The 21,010-nt window shown below is 41.9% G+C and overlaps 2 protein-coding genes across 3 annotated transcripts in view; one reads left to right on the top strand and one right to left on the bottom strand.

Moving 5' to 3' along the window:
* CENPP (centromere protein P) overlaps positions 1-21,010 on the bottom strand; it is a 228,469-nt gene that overhangs the window by 123,682 nt on the left and 83,777 nt on the right. The window lies entirely within an intron of this gene.
* Positions 5,456-16,966, top strand: OMD (osteomodulin). Its single transcript, XM_060610302.3, has 3 exons — positions 5,456-5,733; positions 11,489-12,451; positions 13,373-16,966. The coding sequence occupies exons 2-3, from the start codon at positions 11,512-11,514 to the stop codon at positions 13,678-13,680; spliced, it is 1,248 nt and encodes a 415-aa protein (XP_060466285.1). The 5' UTR covers positions 5,456-5,733; positions 11,489-11,511; the 3' UTR covers positions 13,681-16,966.

Genomic DNA, 21,010 nt, shown 5'->3' with positions numbered 1-21,010 from the left:
ACAAATCAGAGGTTTAAGTGCAAAAACGAAAAACAATGAAAGAAACCAAGGAACTATAAATTCTAACAAATCAGAGGTTTAAGTGCAAAAACGAAAAACAATGAAAGAAACCAAGGAACTATAAGTTCTAACAAATCAGAGGTTTAAGTGCAAAAACGAAAAACAATGAAAGAAACCAAGGAACTATAAGTTCTAACAAATCAGAGGTTTAACTGCAAAAACGAAAAACAATGAAAGAAACCATAGCGGTCCTAGAAGAAACCGTGGGAGAATTTTTCTGATAATGGGGAAGTGCGGAAGGTGGTTCTGACTCTGACACAAAAAGCCATAGAGCCTTAAGTAGGAACGAAGAAACTCAACAACGTCAAGTCTTTGTGGCAAAACGGTCACGAGCAGAGTCAAAGGACAAATGACAAACTGGAAAATAACAGTTTTAAGTCACAGCACATAGGCCTAACTTCCCTTATAAAGAAATCCCAAAACTTAATCAGAAAAAGACCTACAACACAATAGAAAAAAAAGTAAAAAGACACAGACTGCTCCAGAAAAAGCCGCAGACACAGATGTAAAATGTCAGAGATATTCCAACAGACTCACAGTAAGAAAAGTGGATGCTCCAAGCACGGCACCACTTTCACCCACCAGATCACCCTGATCAAGCAAGCACAGCAAGGGGGATTCGACACGTGCCCTTGATGCTCTCCGTGGAGAGCGTGCCCCCGTCTGCAGATTTATCCCTCGAGTGTAGCTGCACACACATGCAATGATGTATAAAAAGTTGTTAATTGCATCAGTGCTTGTATTAGGAAAAGATTAAAAACATCAAAAATTTGGGGGTGCCTGGGTGGCTCAGTGAGTTGAGCGTCTGACTTCGGCTCAGGTCATTATCTCACAGTCCATGAGTTCGAGCCCCACATCGGGCTCTGTGCTGACAGCTCGGAGCCTGGAACCTGCTTCAGATTCTGTCTCCCTCTCTCTCTCTGCCCCTCCCATGCTCATGCTCTGTCTCTCTCTGTCTCAAAAATAAATAAAAACATTAAAAAAATTTTAAAAAAATCAAAAATTTCATGCAAGAATTCTTTCTAAAAATAATAATTTTTAAATATATATATATATTTGCTTCTAGGTGCATAAAATAAGTCTAGAAAGATTCACAAGAAAATAACCACACTATTCTACTGAAGGTCTCAAGGGCCGTGACAGTGTCCCTGGAATCCTACAATGTATCGGTCCTTAGCAGTGGCTACTGGGACGGGAAGCAGGGGGTTGGGAATAGAAGCTGCAGGGAGTTTTCATGGTATACCTTGTAACATAGAAATATGTATTTGGTGTCGGCCCCCAGTTCCTGACATACAGCTCCTAAGTCCTTGGAATTTCCTGGGTGGTAATGGTATCTTTTGTTCTAAGGAGGTGACTCTGGGTAGGTTCCTTGATGGCTGATGGTCATAAGAAAGACCTGCCATGATTAGAAGCTTGGAACTTTCAGCCCCATCCCCCATCCTCTGAGGAAGAAGAGGGGCTCAAGATTGGGTTAACCATCCATCACACCTACATGCAGAAGCCTCCAGAAAAACCCTTCAAGTACAGGGTTCAGAGGGATCTTTGGCTGGTGGGCATATCCAAGAACTGAGAGCAGAGTATACCTCAATTCCAAGGGGACAGAAGCTCCTAGACTTAGGGCCTCCCCAGACCTCACATTACGTATCCCTTCATCTGGCTTTATGCCTGCAGCCTTTACCATATGCTTTATTAAATAATAATTCAATAAATATAAGCATTTGAGTTCTGTGAGCCATTACAGCAAATTATAAAACCTGAAGAGGGGCTGTGGGAACCTGCAGCCCAGCGGCACAGAGGTGGTGGGTAAGCTGCAAACCTACTCGCTGTGCTGTGCCTGGCATCCAAGGTGGGGACAGTCTTGGGGGAGTGAGCCCTTAACCTGTGGGATGTGATGCCAACTCTGTAGAGACAGTGTCAGAAATGAGTTGAATTGTTAGGGTACCCAGCTGGTGTCTGAAGGAAGAGGAAGGAGCAGGCAGCTGGAGGCCAGAAAGACAAGTCACCCGGTCCAAGAATGGGCAAGAGGTAGGTGTCAGAATTCTTTAAACGAGAAGGTCATGTTTGGAATGTATTTTTACTTATTTATATATATTTTTTAATTTCTCCTCCCCCCCTCCTCGGTTTTATACCAAACATGTTCACATGTTCTACTAACTGAGCCAGCCAGGTGCCCCTATCTTTGGAATTTATTTTAAAATATGAGGCAACACTGGAGGATTCTAAGCAGAAGCAATGTACAGTTAGATTTACTTTTATATAGAATAAATTGAAAGATGGGTTAGAGAGGGAGATGTGTGAACACAGGGAGACAAGTCAAGGCACTACTGCAACATCTCAGGGAGAGTTGCTGGTCACTGGAAAAAAGATGGCGGCAGGAAGACCAAGAGACACAGACACAACAAAAAGATACTCCTGTGCTAGACCACAAAGGGCTCAAGTAGCAGACCCAATCTGACAGTGAGGCCGGCGGTTCTCAAGTTTTCATGGCACCCGCAACACATGCTAACAGTGTAAGTTCCTGGGGCTGCGTCTAGAGCTTCTGACTCTGCAGGTCCAAGGCACAGAGATGCTGCCACCTGAACTTTAAATCAGCAGCCCCTGCAAATTCAGACACGGATGGCTCTTGCGCCACACTCTGGGATGCACTATTTAGAGAACTCCCAGACTTCTGGCTTCCATCAGACAGTGGGTGCAGTTGGCATGGGGCCACCATTTATGGGAAAAGAATGGAAGCCAGTAAGCGTGGGCAGATGCACAAAGATGGACTCTGTCTGCCGGGCACGTGTGACGTCTAGCGTTCAGACTACTGAAGGGCTCCCTGAATGGTCGCTCTGATGGAGGCAGTTCATCGGCGAAGGGTCATATGTGCCTCCCAAACTGATCTGACGTGGGATGCTGTGAGGCTGAGGCTTCCAAGCGTGTCAGACCTAGATGCTGGTCCTGGCTGCCTCTCTGAGGATACCCTCCCTGCCCAGATCACTCATCCCCGGCCATACTGTCTTCTCCATTCTGATACCAACTTGGCCTGCTCCTTCACTATATTCAGGTCTTTGCAAAACTATCTAAAATAGTAGCTGCCTTTCTTAAAACTTTTATTAACAGACTTTTACTTTTTGGAGCAATTTTAAGTTCACACCAAAACTGAGAAGGTACAGAGATTTCCTGTACCTCTTGCTTCCTGCCGCTATAGGTGCTCCCAGCTCATCGTGAATGCTCCGTGTCCCAGTCCTGCAATCAGTCATTTCTTCAAGGAGCCTGGTTTCTTTTACTGGAGAATGGTGTTTGAGGCCAAGATCTGGCTGTTTGCTGCTGTTGGACACTCACTGCTTCTCCGCGCTCCCGGCCGACAGAGCCAGGAGACAGGTGTTGCACCCCGGCCCGCGCGCACACACACGTCTAGAAACATGTCTGCCCGGCGCCCGCTGTGTGTGAGCAGCCCGAACGTGAGCTCATGCTGAGGTCTCCGCCCTGGCCCCTCACTGCGTGTGTCGTTCCCACTGCCTCCCCTTGCGTGTCTGTAACTTCCGTCCAGCAGGTGGGACATCTGGCTCCCCCATCAGCCACACAGGTGTGCACGGGAGCGTCAGAACTGCTGGCCTGTGCCCGTGTCATTCCTGTTTAATCCCCCATCTTGCTTTATTCTCCTCTACTGCACTTGGTACCACTTCATCTATTTTCTATCTTCCTTTTCCTGACAACAGGGACTTGCTGCTGAGTACCTAACACTTAAAACTGCCTTGAACAAAGCATGTGCTCAATAAGTATTAGCTGAATGAATGTAATGAAAACAGTCCTTAATTACCACAATTCAGCAGGTGTCAGTCTGACCTTTCTCTGCCAGCACTATTCAGCTATGAAGATACTATATCTACTCAATTAAATTAAAATCATAGATTATAACTTAGACTTTTCATCGATTCAGTGGACTTCTCTCTCCAAACGGCTGCAATTATAACCACCAGCCTGAAACCGTGAACTATGACCATCACTTACAGCTTCTGCTTTGTCCTCTAAGGCCTGACTGAGCCAGCACTCCCCGGATCCCCCTGCCCCCAACCCATGCCTCCTGGACACCGTCCACCTCTTTCAAATCTCCTAGACACGTGTGATTTTCTGTGCTCTAGCTACTGACTGATACACATTCTTTTCACATTTGTTAGGAACATGAACAACACAATTACTCAGAAATTCAAATCACAGTGTGTTAAACGAAGAATTATAGAACAATTAAATTTTCAATTTAAAGTTTATCTTCCAAAAGAACTGTGAGGGTACATAAAATGACTTTTGGAAAAATTACACAGATTTGCTCTCTCTTCCTTACTGTGGAAGCCTTAAGAACAAAGACTAATAGGAAACATATGGACAAGATCAGTAACAAGATGAAATCTTGGCCCAGATACGGTCTGCCATGTCTTACATACCAGTGTCTCAAATAATAGATGAGATTTTTACAATACTGCCAAGCATCACTTGAAACACAGCATGCTTTAAAAAAACCTGAAGTACAAGAAAATAAATCTGCTGATTTCTTTGTAAAAATCTAATGGTAAACACTACTTGAGGACACAAAAACAAATTCCAGGATTCATTTTACCTTATTACTTTGTACGAACTTTAAAGAGCCTTCCAAACAATGAGCTCCAAGTTCACTGCCAAGAAATACAAGTTAACTCTCTGCTGAAAATATGAAAACACTAGTATAAAAATGTAGCATTTAAGCAGTTAACTGCTACTCTACCACTACTCTTCAGGACAGACAACTCACTGAAATGAGATCTTCTACATCTACAAAATAAAAGCAACAGTAGTTGGTCAACAGAAGCTTCTATTTCCATCTCAGTCGATACTGTAAAATTATTTTTTGTGCTACTGTAAACAGGCAAATCAGAGTTCTACCTTCTGAGTATAAGACACTAAATTCTGTCGCCAGATTAATTTTTGTTTCAAAGGTTATCGGCAGGCATTCCAGGGCAGGAAGGTGAGAATGGGGATAGCAAACAGGAAAGAAGATAAAATTCTCTGTGTAGAAAAGTCCTATCTTTAATCTGTCACTAATGACAAACTCCTTCATTTAAAAAGATAACTAGACATTACTCTATAGAGGAATGTTTATGCTCCTAATCTTGGTTCCCTGTCTTCATAAAGGGAAGCAGCAGTGTGAACATAACGGTTCAGACAAGCGCCACTTCAAGACAGCTCTGAGTTCCACCTTAAACTGCTGAGAAGCTGAGCTCCATGTCACAGGGGACCTTAATTTGGAGAATTCCTTGGCATGAAAATGAAAATAAAAACAGTAATCAGTACATGCTGTTTCATTTAGTTCTGTTTGCCTTTCATATTAGAGGAAATTCTTGCCACACCTCAAACCAAAATTAAGGGGAAAAGAGGGGGAAGTAAGCCACATAAATCTGACCCACAGCACAAGCATCTCAATTTGAATCCACAAAGTTTTGGATAATGAAAAGAAATACATAATTTTAATTCAAGCCAAGTGTTTTCCAAGCAGATTATATTTGCTTAAATTGCTACAGTAATTCAAGGACAGCCCTGTCTGGACACACAGTCACTGTGGATTTTTAAGAGACTCAGTTAAAGAATTTAGGAATATCTGATTCAATTTACAGGATTTGCAAATTCATCAACCCCTGAAAACTAAAGCAAACTCAACAGGTATGACGATAAAATAATTTTCAATTTTTTAAGAAAGTATTCCTACTGTTAAAATTTTTTTAAGTAGATTTGATTTGTTTAACATTAAAATAGCCGGCAGCCATCATGAAAGCACAGTATCTGAGAAAAGCTACATTAAAACTCTGATTAGCACAAATATTCAGAGAAAGAAGTGATACAGTGATTTTAATTTTCTAACTTAATATTTACCCAATAAATAATCTTTGTTTAGATTTTCTTGTTTGTTATTCAGAATGAAAGATTTCTCAGGTTAATGGAATAATTTTCTCTCCTCCTCTCTCAACTTTAAATGACAGAAACTAGCAAATGTCTGTGAGCCATACACCCGAGCAGGGTGACAGGGAAGAAGGATATGTGTACAAATTTCCAAGACATTTTCTTAAAATTTCTCTGTTGACCAGATCCTTGACAGTAACATGGTTTTGCTTTCATTTGTCTCTGCCTGAAAGGGAAGATGTGAGTGCTCTATCTAGCATAAAGGAAATAGTTTTTTGGGTTTCAGTTAATTAAGATTTAAATGTATTCTGGCTAAAAAAATTTTGAAATGTTCATATTTCTAATAGCAAAAGACTCTCACTTCCTTAGGCCTTGGGTGTTAACAGGGATGTATACTGCTTCACTTTTATAGAGTTAAATTTAAAACTGCTTCGGAAAGAAATCTGAGTCATATACTAACACTTTGGTTTCTTAGACCCTAGTTTGTATGGCATACCAATGACGTAATTGAGTCTTTAAAATGATAAAATGCAGTGAGCCTTTCCAATTACTTTACACTTTCCAGAGCAAAGTTTGATCTCATTTTAATTAAAAATTTCTTATGAAAACACAAGTGCTTTTTCCCAATTACGAGAAATGTTACAACATAGAAACATTTGTAGCCATAATACAAAAAATTCGCGTTAGTGGATATTTAAAAAAAAAACGGTTAACATATGCTTTCCTTTGCTTTAAAGTTTCCCGTTCACATCTGTTATTTTTCTACTACTCTATGTAATGGGAATAGCATGCTGTGATGGAGACGCCACTCGGAGAGAAGAGCCATGTTCTCTCTGACTGTGTCCATTTAAAGAAAACACTGTGGCAAAATAGCACCTAGAAATAACCAGCATTAGTAGGGACCAGCATCGCTAACAAGATGTAATCTGCAATTTACTAATCCAATCCTCCATTCAACAAACCTTTCAGCGCTTATACACCTGTGCATGGAACTAGATTCTGCCAGAAGTTAGGTCAGGAAATGGGAGAACTGACAGTGAATGTGCTGGTTTGCTATGAGCTGCCCCATAGGGAACAAGGCATAAACCGTACCACATGAAAAGGCAGAAGTAATAAAAACATGGTTAGCAAATGGCTGGGAAGAGATCAGTTGAGTGGAAAATTTGGATAAAAAGAAGTAGAGGCAATTTTAACAGGCAAACTAACCAGGGATGAAGCTGAAGATTAAGATGAACAGAAAATATGGGGCCTATGCATGGAGACAGGATTGATCTCAGACCAAAAAACTGGACTTGGTCAAAAGGAAGTGGGACCAGGCTACACTTGGCTACACAGCCAAGGTCCTCAGGGGATGACCAAGAAGGCAACCTGTCCTTAGGGAAAGCCTGTCTTCACAGGTGGCCAAGACCAAAATCTGGCAACACGAAAGAACCCTTTATTTTCAAAGACACCCCCATCATAAGGTCTTGATTTGAAATCGAAGGTATGCAGTTAAGTGCAGGATCAAAAGTATCATCCAGGTTTCCTTTCTCCCCAATGATTTCTCATAATTGGTGAATACAGCCATGACTTTAATTCTCAAATGTAAGGTTACTAATTGATTATTGCTAATGTTTTTTGTTTTGTTTTGTTTCTTGCTAATGTTCTTAATACAAGGATGAACTTCAGAGCTCTGATGAGCAATGCTCACTTCAAAGTTTATCTGTGAAATAGTCAGCTTCCAACCCCTGCCCCCCACCTGCACATCTCTGTCCCTTGGCTTCTACCTTGTGAGACACAGCAACCTAACAGCAAAACCCCTAGTGCAGTGAGACTGAAGTGAAGTATGACACGGACTTTAAAAAGTTAATATGGTCGACTATAATGAGTACAATAAAATATACAAATTTAACACGTAAAATATTATCAACTAGTGAGTAAAATGTATAGGATGCTCTATACCCATTCTTGCTAAACTCCCAACATTTGACCAAATGATGCTACCAAGACTTCCTTGTCTGTCCCAAGCAGGGTTAAGCTGCTGTGCCCATGGCCAGTGCGGTCTCTACTGTGAGCCTTATTGCCCTCTGAGAATAGGTTCGCTGTGTTGTGTCTCCCCATAAGCTCTTTGCTCTTTCCGTGTGTTTCCCCCACCAAGCACAATGCCTCACCCCCAGACGTTAATTCCAGACGACCATTAACTGAAGTTAACTCAACCAAGCTAACTAACTAACTAACTACTCATATTTGTAATGTGGATTACTAACCGTGTTCACACACATCTAGCACAGGTACTAACGGCGGCAGGCTACAGGGCGCTCCCAGGCTTCCCAGCACCATGTGACTGCCCTCTGGGATGAGACCACACTCCCCCCAGGACTCTTTCCCACCTCAGTGTGAGAACCAGGCTTGACTACATGAATAAATTAAATTAGGTGCTCATTCCCTGAGTGCAGATTCCACAGCTCAGAATTCAGGCCCTCTAAATTCTGGTCCAGACTGGCTGCAACAGTCTTATATTGCTCCTTCAACAGCTAGCCACTATTTCCCAGATGCCCTACTCTGTGTTGTTTACATATTTTGCTCATCTCTTCTATCTGGAAATCTTTCTCCCTGCTTTCCTCTATGGGAACCTTAATATTCCTTCAGACTTCAGTTCAAATGCCTCATCTTCCATGAATCCCATGGATAAAAAGCAACAATGCATGGAGTCTATTTAGATTTGTAAAAGAAAACTGACTTTCAAAATCACAGATTGTTTTAAAAGATCAAACCACTGGGGCGCCTGGGTGGCTCAGTGGGTTGAGCATCTCTTGATTTCAGCTCAGGTCATGATCTCAGAGTTTGTGGGTTTGAGCCCTGCATTGGTCTCCATACTGACAGCACAGAGCCTGCTTGGGATTCCCTCTCTCTTTGGCCCTCCCATGCATAGGTGCTCTCTCTCTCTCCCTCTCAAAATAAATAAATAAATAAACATTTTAAAAAAAAAGATCAAACCATTGCTATTTTGGCATACTGTGTAGGTAGGGATAACAAACTATACATGAATAAACAATTGTTTCATCCTATCTTCTTAGTTTAAAAAAAAAAAAAAAAGGCAGCAACAGCAAGGTCATCATCCAAAACCAGTGGGGAATGAGGGAGGCTTTAGAGGCTTGTCTAGAAGGAGATGTCATTGAGCAGCATCGAGTGCCCTTGAACTTAAAGTGAGACCAGCCGGCGTGGTCTGTTTTCCCTCCACGGACTCTGCTGCGTGAGTCAGGCTGTGGGTAGATGGATAACTGAAGGCACCAGGGTTGGAGTTCCCGGGACGAGGATGAGGATGAAAGGGCCAGAGGGCCTAGGGCATTTGCAGACGGGGGCAACAGTGCTGTGGGTCCAGGCTGCTAAGAGGACCTGAGCACACTGGAAGGCATGAGCGAAGGGCAGGGAGAACACGGTGGGATCCATGTATTTAGGTGCCACTGAAACTGTGGAATTACTGCAGTTGGAATCAACACGTGAGTGAATTATGAAGACAAGTCCGGTGTAAAGGAGCTGCACACCGGAAGTGACAAGGCCCACGGCGTGTGGGTGCACGGCAGGAAATACCACTGAGGGGAACAAAAGATCAAGGGTCCCTAACTCTACTTAACTAACGCCTTCAAGTCCACATAAACACATGATTACATTCTACACATTTTTAGTTTCTGACAGGAAAATAAACAAGAAACTAGATGCTAGGGTCTGGGAGAGACTTTCTCAAATAGGGTCTGTTAGAGACCATGATTTAAGAAACGACTTTTTCAATTATCCCAATGATGAAAAATGGCTAGTACTGTTCTGGGGGAATCAGAGATAAGTCATATCATGACACACAGTAACCTTTTGACATTAATTCTCATGAAACCCTGAATAAGAATGGTACAGAGGGGCGCCTGGGTGGCGCAGTCGGTTAAGCGTCCGACTTCAGCCAGGTCACGATCTCGCGGTCCGTGAGTTCGAGCCCCGTGTCAGGCTCTGGGCTGATGGCTCAGAGCCTGGAGCCTGTTTCCGATTCTGTGTCTCCCTCTCTCTCTGCCCCTCCCCCGTTCATGCTCTGTCTCTCTCTGTCCCAAAAATAAATACAAAACGTTGAAAAAAAAAATTAAAAAAAAAAAAAAAAAAAAAAAAAAGAATGGTACAGAAAAATAGCCTCAGAACAAAAGAGAGAGGTTTTTGTTTTTGTTTTGCTTTAACCTTTACCTAAATAACAAATTTATTCCATCTGGATCACTTTCTAATTTGCAAAGCACTTTTACACACATTCCTCATGTGACTGTAACAACCAGTTGATATAAGCAGACAAGCAATTACAATTCTCATTTTATTGATGAGGCAAGAGGCAGCTATGTTACGTGACCATCACAAGTGACAGCCTGAAATAACGGTCTTCAGGTTCCTTGTCCAGTATGCCATCCACCACTTGCCACAACTTGAAGTTAACAGGGTTTCTCGAGCTGAGAGCTCCCTCCTTTAAATCTTACTCCACATACCCTCCTACTCCCTGTACTGCCCATCTCTGATTCTCCACCACACCTCAACTCCTGGGAGACCAGCTTGTTGTCAATACTGTTTATCTAGAACTTAACATAAAAACATTAGTGGAAAGAGAGAAACGTGTATAGAATAACCTATTAGAGGCTAAAACATTGCAGACTGTAAATGTTGTGTTTAGGATTCGAAGCAATTATTCAAGTAGAGTCAAAGGCAAAATAATTGGGTCCTGGAAATGGTTTCGTGGAGGAAAATTTGAAATCACGGTTAGGTTTGGACAGAAAACACTAAGAGGAAACATGATAGCTATTTTTAATATCTCAAGCTCTTACATAAAGTGGAATGTTTCATATTCTTCTAAGGGCAGAAAAGAGCATCAGGAAACAGAAAAGAGAAGTGGGAAAGTGTTGGTTAATATTAAGTAAGACATAGAGTCTCTCCTCTCATAGGCAGTGACCACCACTGAAGGGACCAAATGGATACGGAACACCCAGCATTTTTAGTGGAGGGGTACCCAGCTGTGGGGTTGAGAGAGATCATGTTATTATTGTAAATCTACAGCAAGCAAGACAAACTTGGATTCTCTTAAAAGATGGTTATGTAGTCTGATACAATGCAAAGTGTGACCTTTTTTTTTTTTTTAAGGTGTATTCATTTTGAGAGAAAAAGAGAGAGAGAGAGAATGAGCGGGGGAGGTATAGAGAGAGAATTCCAAGCAGGCTCCACACTCCACCCTACGTGGGACTTGATCTCATCATAGTGAGATCATGCATGATCTGGGCCAAAATCAAGAGTAGGATGCTTAACGGACTAAGCCACCCAGGTGCCCCATCACTTTTTTGATACTACCTTACTGTACCTAAACATTAATTTTGGTTTCAGCATTGCCTGTTCATTCTGGATATTCTTTTATTTCAGTACAGATACAGATATTATGCATTTTATGTAACTGTCAATTTATATAAGAATTATTCTAAATTTTAGTCACTTTTCCCACAATATATTTCCTTTCTCCTTGTAATAGGACAAAAAAAAAAAAAAAAGAACATGGGCTTTTTAAGTCCAGCATGTGTCCTTTTCTGCTTTTTTGGAGTCAAAGTATACTGCCAATATGAAAATTATCAATGGGATGAAGATTATGATCAAGAGCCAGATGATGTCTACCAACCAGAATTTCAATTTCATCAGAATGAGGACTATCAAGTTCCTTTTCATCGGTACATGTTAGGCTGTGCCACTGAATGCTTCTGCCCACCCAACTTTCCATCATCAATGTACTGTGACAATCGCAAACTCAAGACTATCCCGCGTGTCCCAGCTCACATACAGCAAGTCTATCTTCAGTTCAACGAAATTGAGGCTGTGACTGCAGATTCATTCATCAATGCAACTTATCTTAAAGAAATCAATCTCAGCCACAACAAGATTACATCTCAAAAGATTGATTATGGTGTGTTTGCTAAGTTGTCAAATCTACTACAACTTCATCTACAGCATAACAACTTAGAAGAATTTCCATTTCCTCTTCCCAAGTCTTTGGAAAGACTTCTTCTTGGCTACAATGAGATCTCCAGATTGCAGACAAATGCCATGGACGGGCTAGTAAACTTGACAATGCTTGATCTCTGTTATAATCATCTTGAAGATTCCATGTTACAAGAAAACATACTTGCTAAAATGAAAAAATTAATGCAGCTCAACTTATGTAATAACAGATTAGAATCCATGCCTCCTGGTCTGCCTTCTTCACTTATGTACCTGTCTTTAGAAAATAACTCAATTTCTTCCATACCAGAAAATTACTTCAGTGAACTTCCAAAACTTAATGCTCTACGAATGTCACACAACAAACTACAAGACATCCCATATAATATTTTTAATCTTTCCAACCTTATAGAGCTCAATGTTGGACACAACAAACTGAAACAAGCATTCTATATTCCAAGGAATTTACAACACCTATACCTAGAAAATAACGAAATTGAAAGTATGTAAAATTTCATTATTTTTTAAAGACAAACAATAGTATTCTGACCTTTTAAAGAACAAATCTTCAAAAACTCTATGCTTTACACATTGCTGAAAATGGTTGATTTGAAGTAGCTAGGGAAATGGCAGAAGGTGGCCTCAGAAAGGTGTGCTATAAAGTTTATACTCTTTTATATTAAATTTCATCACTTGAAGCATTGAGAAGTAGTACTGTAGAGTACATGAAAAAATGGGAGTATCCTGAGTAGTGGGACTCCAGGTGATTTTCACTTTTTTCTTTTTGAGGTTGTTGTTTTTTTTTTTGTTTTTTTTTTTAATTAAAAAAAAATTTTTTTAACGTTTATTTATTTTTGAAAGGCAGAGAGACAGAGCACAAGCAGGGCGGGGGCAGAGAGAGAGGGAGACACAGAGACAGAAGCAGGCTCCAGGCTCTGAGCTGTCAGCACAGAGCCCAACGCGAGGCTCAAACTCATGAACTGTGAGATCATGACTTGAGCCGAAGTCAGATGCCCAACCAACTGAGCCACCCAGGCGCCTCTGAGATTCTTTCTATTAATAACTATCACTTAAATGTTTGTTAAATAATTAAATAGCCAACGAAGCCATCATTTTCTTAAAAATTTAAATTACGGTATAGTCAATATACAGTGCTATATTAGTTTCAGTTGTACAACAATTCTATACATTATTCTGTGCTCATTAAGATAAGTATACTCTTAAAGCCATCATTGGTTTTGATAATATAGAATTCATTTGTCATTTCATTTTCTTTATTATTTGATTACTATAAAAACTAATTAAACACAATCCCACCTATAAGTATTTTAAGTAATAAAACTATATCTCATATTTTAACAAAATCCAATGTAGGATTCTAGATGTAATGCAGCAAGATTAATTTTTAATTTGTATTTTTCAGATATCAATGTTACAGTGATGTGTCCATCCATTGATCCACTACATTACCACCATTTAACATACATTCGTATGGACCAAAATAAACTAAAAGAGCCAATAAGCTCATACATTTCCCTCTGCTTCCCTCTTCTACACACTATTTATTATGGTGAGCAAAGAAGCACTGATGGTCAAACAATACAGCTGAAGACCCAAGTTTTCAGGAGATTTCAAGGTGATGAAGACAGTGAAGAACGTGATGATCAACAAGAAGGTCCAGAACAAGAAGAAACAGAAGAAAACATTGACCCTCACTATTATGGAAGTTAAGAATGACAAGAAACTATAAGTATACATTTATGATTTTATACATTATTCAATATAAACTTAACTAAACATGGACAGCTTACAGTAATACCTAGAATCACGTATTAGTATAAGATCAGACCGAATTTAAGTTCTTGGGAACATCTGCATCATTACGTAAGGTTCAAACCTACTTAAAATGATACAAGTCTTCAGAAATATAAATCAGAATGACAAGTGGGAATAAAAACTCAACTTGAGGGGTGCCAGGGTGGCTCAGTAGGTTGAGCGTCCAACTCTTGATTTTGGCTCAGGTCATGATCTCATGGTTCCTGACACTGAGCCCTGCCTGCATCGGGCTCTGCACTGACAGCCTGGAGCCTGCTTGGGATTGATATTCATTCTCTCTCTCTCTCTCTCTCTCTCTCTCTCTCTCTCCCCTTCCAGTGCTTGCGCACACAATCTCTCTCCTCAAAATACATAAAATAAAATGTAAAAAAAACCCTTAACTTTCAACATAACAGTATTATCAAGCTGAGAACAAAGTATGCCATCTCAAGTAAAAGTAACTGTTCTAAGAGTGATGAAAACAATAGCATTAGAAGCTGAGAACTACAGGCCCTCTGCTTTGAATCACTAGGAGGACAGTGTTGAGACTCCCCAAGTGACATTCATGTAACGGGCAGTCATTCCTTTAGGAGTCAGTTGGTTTCTTCAACCTGGCCTCCAGAAAAACCTTCACACTTGTGTGTGAAATCTTACCACCACGATATCCATCTCTTTGGCCCTACCATTTAGAGCAACAGAGGATACTTTTGGTTTTCAAAAGAAGCCATTCTACTAAGGATCTAAGACATGTAGTTTCATGGAATCAACTGGTCTTTGTTTTCTCTCAGAGCACCAAGGCAACGAAATCTGCATTTGGATAACTAAAAACCACCAAATTATCTCATCACAGTCCATATTTTAGCAGATTTCAGCAACTGTCCAAAACAATGTCTTCCATTTTAACTGGGATCAATTTTTTTTTTAACGTTTATTATTTTTGAGAGAGAGACAGAGTCAGAGTGAGAGAGGGAGAGAGAGAGCGAGAGAGAGGGAGAGAATGAGTGGGGGAGGGGCAGAGAGAGAGGGAGACACAGAATCTGAAGCAGACTCCAGGCTCTGAGCTGTCAGCACAGAGACCGATGTGGGGCTCGAACCCACGAACTGCAAGATCATGACCTGAGCCGAAGTCGGACACTGAATCCAATGAACCACCCAGGTGCCCCAAGATAAATGGTTTTATAGTAAACTCACTACAGAAAGTCTTTTTGTGTTGTAGTTACATAAAGAATTGCTAATAAATAACTGCTTTGCTCAAAAGGTTAATTTAGCACACAACAATATGCCAGCATTATTAAAACACATCTTCCTAGCATGATATATTAGAGATATATATGTGTATCAGCCAACATTTACTTAATTAGCGCTAAATTTGAATAGAGTTCCTTTAAAATTTGGACAGGTTTGATGTCTTCTTTAAAACCTTAGAAGCATCTATTATATATTCTTTTATTTTGAAGTATCTTAAGTATGCCTTATAATGAAGATGATGGAGCTTCTGTGATGACCTTTCTCGATTTACCAGGCTAACATTTCACAGAGTTCCTCAGATGAAGAATAAATACAGAAGGGAGCTACCTATGCAGGGACCCCAAAGAATAAACGGTAACAATATGGACAACAGGCAAGCATCAGACAAAACTATTTTAGGAGTTTTCAAGTGGTGAGTCTTGGAGATAAAGTGTAAAATGAAGCCCCTAATGCTCTTTATTTCTTTGGGTAGGTTATCAGCATTTAGCAGAAACAGAACACCCACCTGTCCCTAAGGACAAGCTCAACAATTCAGAATGAACACAAACAACAGTCCAAAGAACATTCATGAGGTCATTTGGTTCATAGAGTTTGCAATGAAGGCACAAGACAGAAAGCACATGTGCATCTGTGACACCACAAGATACATGTATGAGGGTAACAGAGCAAAATGCTAACAATATGGACAAAGCACACTTTCAACAGAGGTAAAAAAAAAAAAAAAAATTTAGGGACCACCTCCCCCTTTATTGAAACTTTAAAAAATAGGCTCATAAATTTAAATGTTTATTATGAGCGAATATTGGAAAGTACTATGGGTGTTTCAGGAGATAAAAATGATATAAATATTTCTAACCTAAAACAATTTAAAATTTGATGAGAAGCCATCGAGGAAATGAAAATGAAAACTACAATGAGAGACCCTTTCACATTCCCTGGGATGGCTAGAATCAAAAAGACAAACAAATAGCAGATGGTATTAGCAAGGAGGCAGGGAAAGTAGCCTTTCCCACACTGCTGGTGGCGATGTCGAATGGTACGGCTGCTCAGGGAAGCAGTCTGGCCATTCTTCAAAAAATTAGACTCACTTATGTAGCAATTCCACTCCAAGATATAGATTCAAGAGAAATGAACACATATGTTCGCACAGAACACAGAAACATTTGGAAACAAATGTTGGTAGCAGCACTATCCATTAATAGTGAAAAAGTGGAAAGCACCCAAATGTCCATCAGATGATGAATGGATAAATAAAATGTGGTCCATCCATACGGTGGAATATCATTCAGCCAAGAGAAGAAGTACTGATACATCATGCTGTGACATATATGAACCACGAAAATGCCATGCTAAGTGAAAACTCAGTCACATAAGACTGTATACTGCCTGATCCCATTTGTATGAAGTATCCAGAGGGGCAAATCTATAGACACAGAAAGACCACAGAGTGCCTGGGGCTGGGGCGAGGGCAAGAGTGGGAAAGTGGGGAGTAACTGTTAATGAGCAGAGGGTATGTTTCTGGGGTGATGAAAATGTTCTAAAATTGACTGTGGTGATGGTTGTACAAGTCTAAAGATACTAAAAATTACTGAATCACAGATTTTAAAAGGGTGAACTGTATGGGATGTGAATTGCCTCAATAAAGCTGTTAAAAAATATAACAAAGAAAGATCAACTCATTCCAACACAAGGAAGGAAGAAAGAAAATGCTAACGTGGCAGTAACAAATAAAGATGATGTGAGCACAGATGTCCCAACTATTTCTGGCCAGGACTTGGAGAAGTAGCTCAAATTTCAAGAAGAGGTGGGACTGTGATGTGCGAGCAGGAACTTATGGCCGCAGTGGGAGGAACAAGCTCCTGAGGTGAGATGAATATAAGTATGTGGCAGTTACTTCCTTCACCTCTTGCACTGCTTAAAAACAAAACGAAATAAAACATTCCAGTTTTCAGAATTCTGGAGCTTCTGTTTATATCCTCCTAAACTGATTTTTTTCTAAGTTGATTTCTTAAAAATCCTCAGACAGCAGCCTTTGTGAAGAAGAGAATTGCACAATTTAGCAATCCCAAACAAGGAATGTGAAATTTGATAAGCTCTGGCAGAAGCCAGACCTGGTCGTCCAAGCCAGGCGCCTGTGAGTCAGGTACAGAGGGCGCTCAAGCCTCCCTTTCCACATTCCTACAAGAAAGCTGGTTCTCATAGGGCTACTGAAAGCATAAAGAGAAACGATATATACAGCAAAGCATTTAATGAAGTGCATGCCAGTTCTAGGTACCAGACAAGCAGCAACCAGTACTTCAGCACAGCCAGCCTAGCAGGCTGCTCCATCTGTGTGCCCCCTGATGTCGGACCTGGGTGCTTTCTCAGAGACCCCAGAAAGCAGCCAGCACCTCTGGGGGTTCCTTCCTTGATTCTATCTGTACAAAAGATTAGTGAACAAGAAAGATTTGGCTAAGGGTTTTCTTAGGGAGAGAAAAGAGGGTACTTGAATCATATGCCCCAAACAAACATATTCCAGGTCACTATCTGCCAGTTCAGCAGTCCACAGCATCTCTGGACAGCCTGCCAGGGCAGAACCGAGTTCCCTCAACCCCCTCGCTGGGCCCTCTGCCAACTGGCTCCTCTGGCTACAGTAAGGTCACACTCTTCCAGCCTAATTGGAAGAAGAGGTCAACTCTGCTCAGCCTCCTCCCTCCAAAGGGGTGCCTGTGTGAACGGGTCATCCAGATGCAGGGCCCAATGAGGAGGCAGGTTAACAACCATTTTTTGCTACTCAAAAATGGCCCTGAGGAACTCATACCCACCGTAAGAATTTCTCATTAAAAAACAAAACAAAATCCAATGCTTTCCCTAGGAGAAACTGAAGAATAACGTAAGTACTTCTCTAGCACAAGATTGCACAATTATCTATCACAGCTACAAACAAAACCAGTTGATTTGATATTTACAACGGGGGGGGGGGGGGGGGGGGGAGGGAGTATGGGTTAGCTACTAGGCTGAAGAGCATTTGTGACCACTAACTAATAAATCCGAATCACTCCATGAACCCAGGGTTAGTTATGAATCATAGTCTACATTTAGCTTTTATTTTTTATTTATTTAAAAAAAATTTTTTTAAGCTTTATTTATTTTTGACAGAGAGAGAGAGAGAGAGAGAGAGACAGAGTGTGAGTGACAGAGAGAGGGAGACACAGAATCCGAAGCAGGCTCCAGGCTCCAAGCTGTCAGCACAGAGCCCAACGCGGGGCTCAAACTCACAAACCGCCAGATCATGACCTGAGCCGAAGTTGGATGCCCAACTGACTGAGCCACCCAGGCGCCCCTACATTTAGCTTTTAGAAAAGACATAAAAATAAAGGATATTTCATAAATTTGTTCACAATAAAACTGGCTGGGAGTGTCTAGCTTGTGCCTGCACATTACCTGCACATTTTCCCTTTATTCCCGGGGTTGGGACAACTAAACTAAAGCACAGATGTGTGCATCTCATGTAACACACTTACCCAGCTCCAAGGGGAAAACAGGAGGAATAAACCTTGTCTCTCCTGTATACTTTGTTGCAAAGAATTCATAGGACCCCAAGGACGGCTAGAACTAAAACCCCCTGGTTTCCTGATTCCAAATCCATTTTTTTCTAAATCTTGGAAATAAAATATTAACAGCATCTGGATACAAAATCAAACCATAACAGCTCAAAAAGCTAAAGTTTCTTGTATGTTCCAATTTCCTAAATAAATGTAACTATGCCTAGCACGTAAATGTCACAGTGTCATGGAGATTACTGTACACGCTTGGGCTGTGAATTCACTACGTGGGGATTTGTGTCCCGTTGGAAACATTAAGCTCGTGAGTACAAGTATACGTGTCTAATGTTCACCACTCCTCACACCAAGTCGTAACTTCCCCTTCCTCAGTCTCCTAAATACTTTATCTTCTTGGACCACATGACTAGGCTTCAGGCTTAAGAGGAGATGGGAATTGGAGACAGATACCTAGTAAGTCCGGGATTCTCAGTGGGGGCAATGCTGCCCTCCAGGGTACGACACTGTGGTTTATAAGAAATACTTACCGGGTCTTGATGCAGTTCCTGGCTCATAGCTCCCCAAACCCCTGGGATTTCCTAAATACACACAGTGATTAAGGTGTTTTCTGTTATGTTAATGAGCTCAAAGGCAGGGGCTGCTGCCGGGCGGACCCAGAGATCCTTAGTCCCCCTCAAACCCTTACCTTCACCAGAGACCTTATGGAGGTTGACTCAGCCAATGACTTAGTCAGTGATGACTATGTGATGAGCCTCCATAAACAGCCAAAAGGACAGGGTCAGGAGAGCTCTGGGTAGACCACAAGGAGATGTCAGGAGAGTGCCCCACCTGAAGCTCCGTGCTTTCCCCAGACCTCACCCTGCACACGTCTTCCACTGGCTGTTGATTTGAATCCTTTGCGACAGCCTTTAATAGACGGGTAAACCTAAGGGCTTCCCAGAGTTGTGTGAGCCTCTCTGGCCAACCATCCGGATGAATGCACCGTAAGGAACAATTCTCGGTGTAGTGGCCTTCTGTGCGGCCTCTGATGGGGCCTGGGCGGGAACGGGTGAGCACGCCTGGTGCTCACTGTGGGAACTCTGCACAAGAGTGTTTCCCTTTGAAGGGCATTTCCCTTTGAAGCACATTCCCATTTGAAGTGCTGTTGTGAGTCATTAACTGAAGCTACCCCTAAGACTGAAAGACAGAAAATGGTCTTGAACCCTGAAATGCCACGTCTAGGATGATGCTGGAGAAGCCCCCTCCTGGGGGTGGCAGTTCCTGGGGAGCAAGGGAGGACGTTCTAGGAGCAGGAGATCTCTTTCCCACCCCCACAGGACTGACTCCGGGACTGCCTGAGAAGCTGCTGGACCCACTATCAAGTGGATGGAGCCCTATCAGCAGCTCTCTACACAACAACAGGACAGCAGTTCCACAGCGAATGGACAACATCCTGTTTGGAAGGCCACCACTGACAGAAGAATATAAAAACCGACCAGCTCGGTGTGAACGGCATGCTGTCTTCCTAACAGTGACGGAAGTACTGAACAATGTTAAGAAACCCTGTGTGGGGGTTTTTACTGACTCATGGGCAGTGGCCAATATCCAACCATATGGTCAGGCAGGAGGGTAACGGAATCCTGGTCTATTAAAGGAATGCCCATATAGGGCACAGCCCTATGGAAATAATTATGGGTATTCATTTTGAGAGAGAGAGAGAGAGAGAGAGAGAGAGAGAGCGAGTGAGCACATGTGGGGTAGGGGCAGAGAGAGATTGGGAGAGAGAGAATGCCAAGCAGGCCCCATGCTGTCAGTGCAGAGCCTGACGCCAGGCTTGATTCCATGAACCATGAGATCATGACCTGAGCCCAAATTGAGAGTTGGATGCTTGACCAAGGGAGCCACCGACATGCCCCCATAATTATGAATTTTAGAAGTGTATTAATGTTGGACATGTCGATACCTATCAGAAGACATGCCCCCCTGGTTTGGAAGATGAGCAGATTCAACATGCAGCTACCTCCATGTGCTCCCTAGAGATGGCCACTTGGGCCCACAAGATGAGTGCATATAGGGGTACTGCAGCAGTGCAGAGATGGGCTGAATCTAGAATCTCTTGCACCCTCTGAGGCACAAAATGTCAATATCAACTGTCCTGCCTGTCAACAAGAGAGACACAGACCACAGGCGGCCATATGGCAGAGCCCCTGATGGGAAGGGCCTGAACATGGCTGGGAACTGACTCATGTGGTAGCCCTGGGGATACAAATGGGTCCTGACAGGAAGAGATACTGACGCTAGACTGGACTTTGCTGGCCTGGTGGTAGATGCAAACACTCAGAGTGATACAGAAAACCACAACAGAAGATATTACACAGCCAACTGTCATTTCTTCAGACCGGGAAATTCACTGCAGAGCTGATAATGTCCAACAACAGGCAGAGAGAAATAGCTTAGGAAAATACTTTTTCTTAATG

This window comes from Panthera onca, chromosome D4 (genome assembly GCF_046562875.1).
Source record: "Panthera onca isolate mPanOnc1 chromosome D4, mPanOnc1 haplotype 2, whole genome shotgun sequence".
Classification (NCBI taxonomy): Eukaryota; Metazoa; Chordata; class Mammalia; order Carnivora; family Felidae; genus Panthera; species Panthera onca.
The sequence above is the reverse complement of the archived record's forward strand: the minus strand, read 5'-3'. Positions and strand labels throughout refer to the sequence as shown.

What these genes read in the sequence shown, in the direction of transcription:
- OMD (XM_060610302.3), top strand. Translation starts at nt 11,512, where the DNA reads ATGGGCTTTTTAAGTCCAGCATGTGTCCTTTTCTGCTTTTTTGGAGTC. An exon ending in AGAAAATAACGAAATTGAAA is followed by an intron (nt 12,452 to 13,372) that starts GTATGTAAAATT and finishes TGTATTTTTCAG; the next exon opens with ATATCAATGTTACAGTGATG.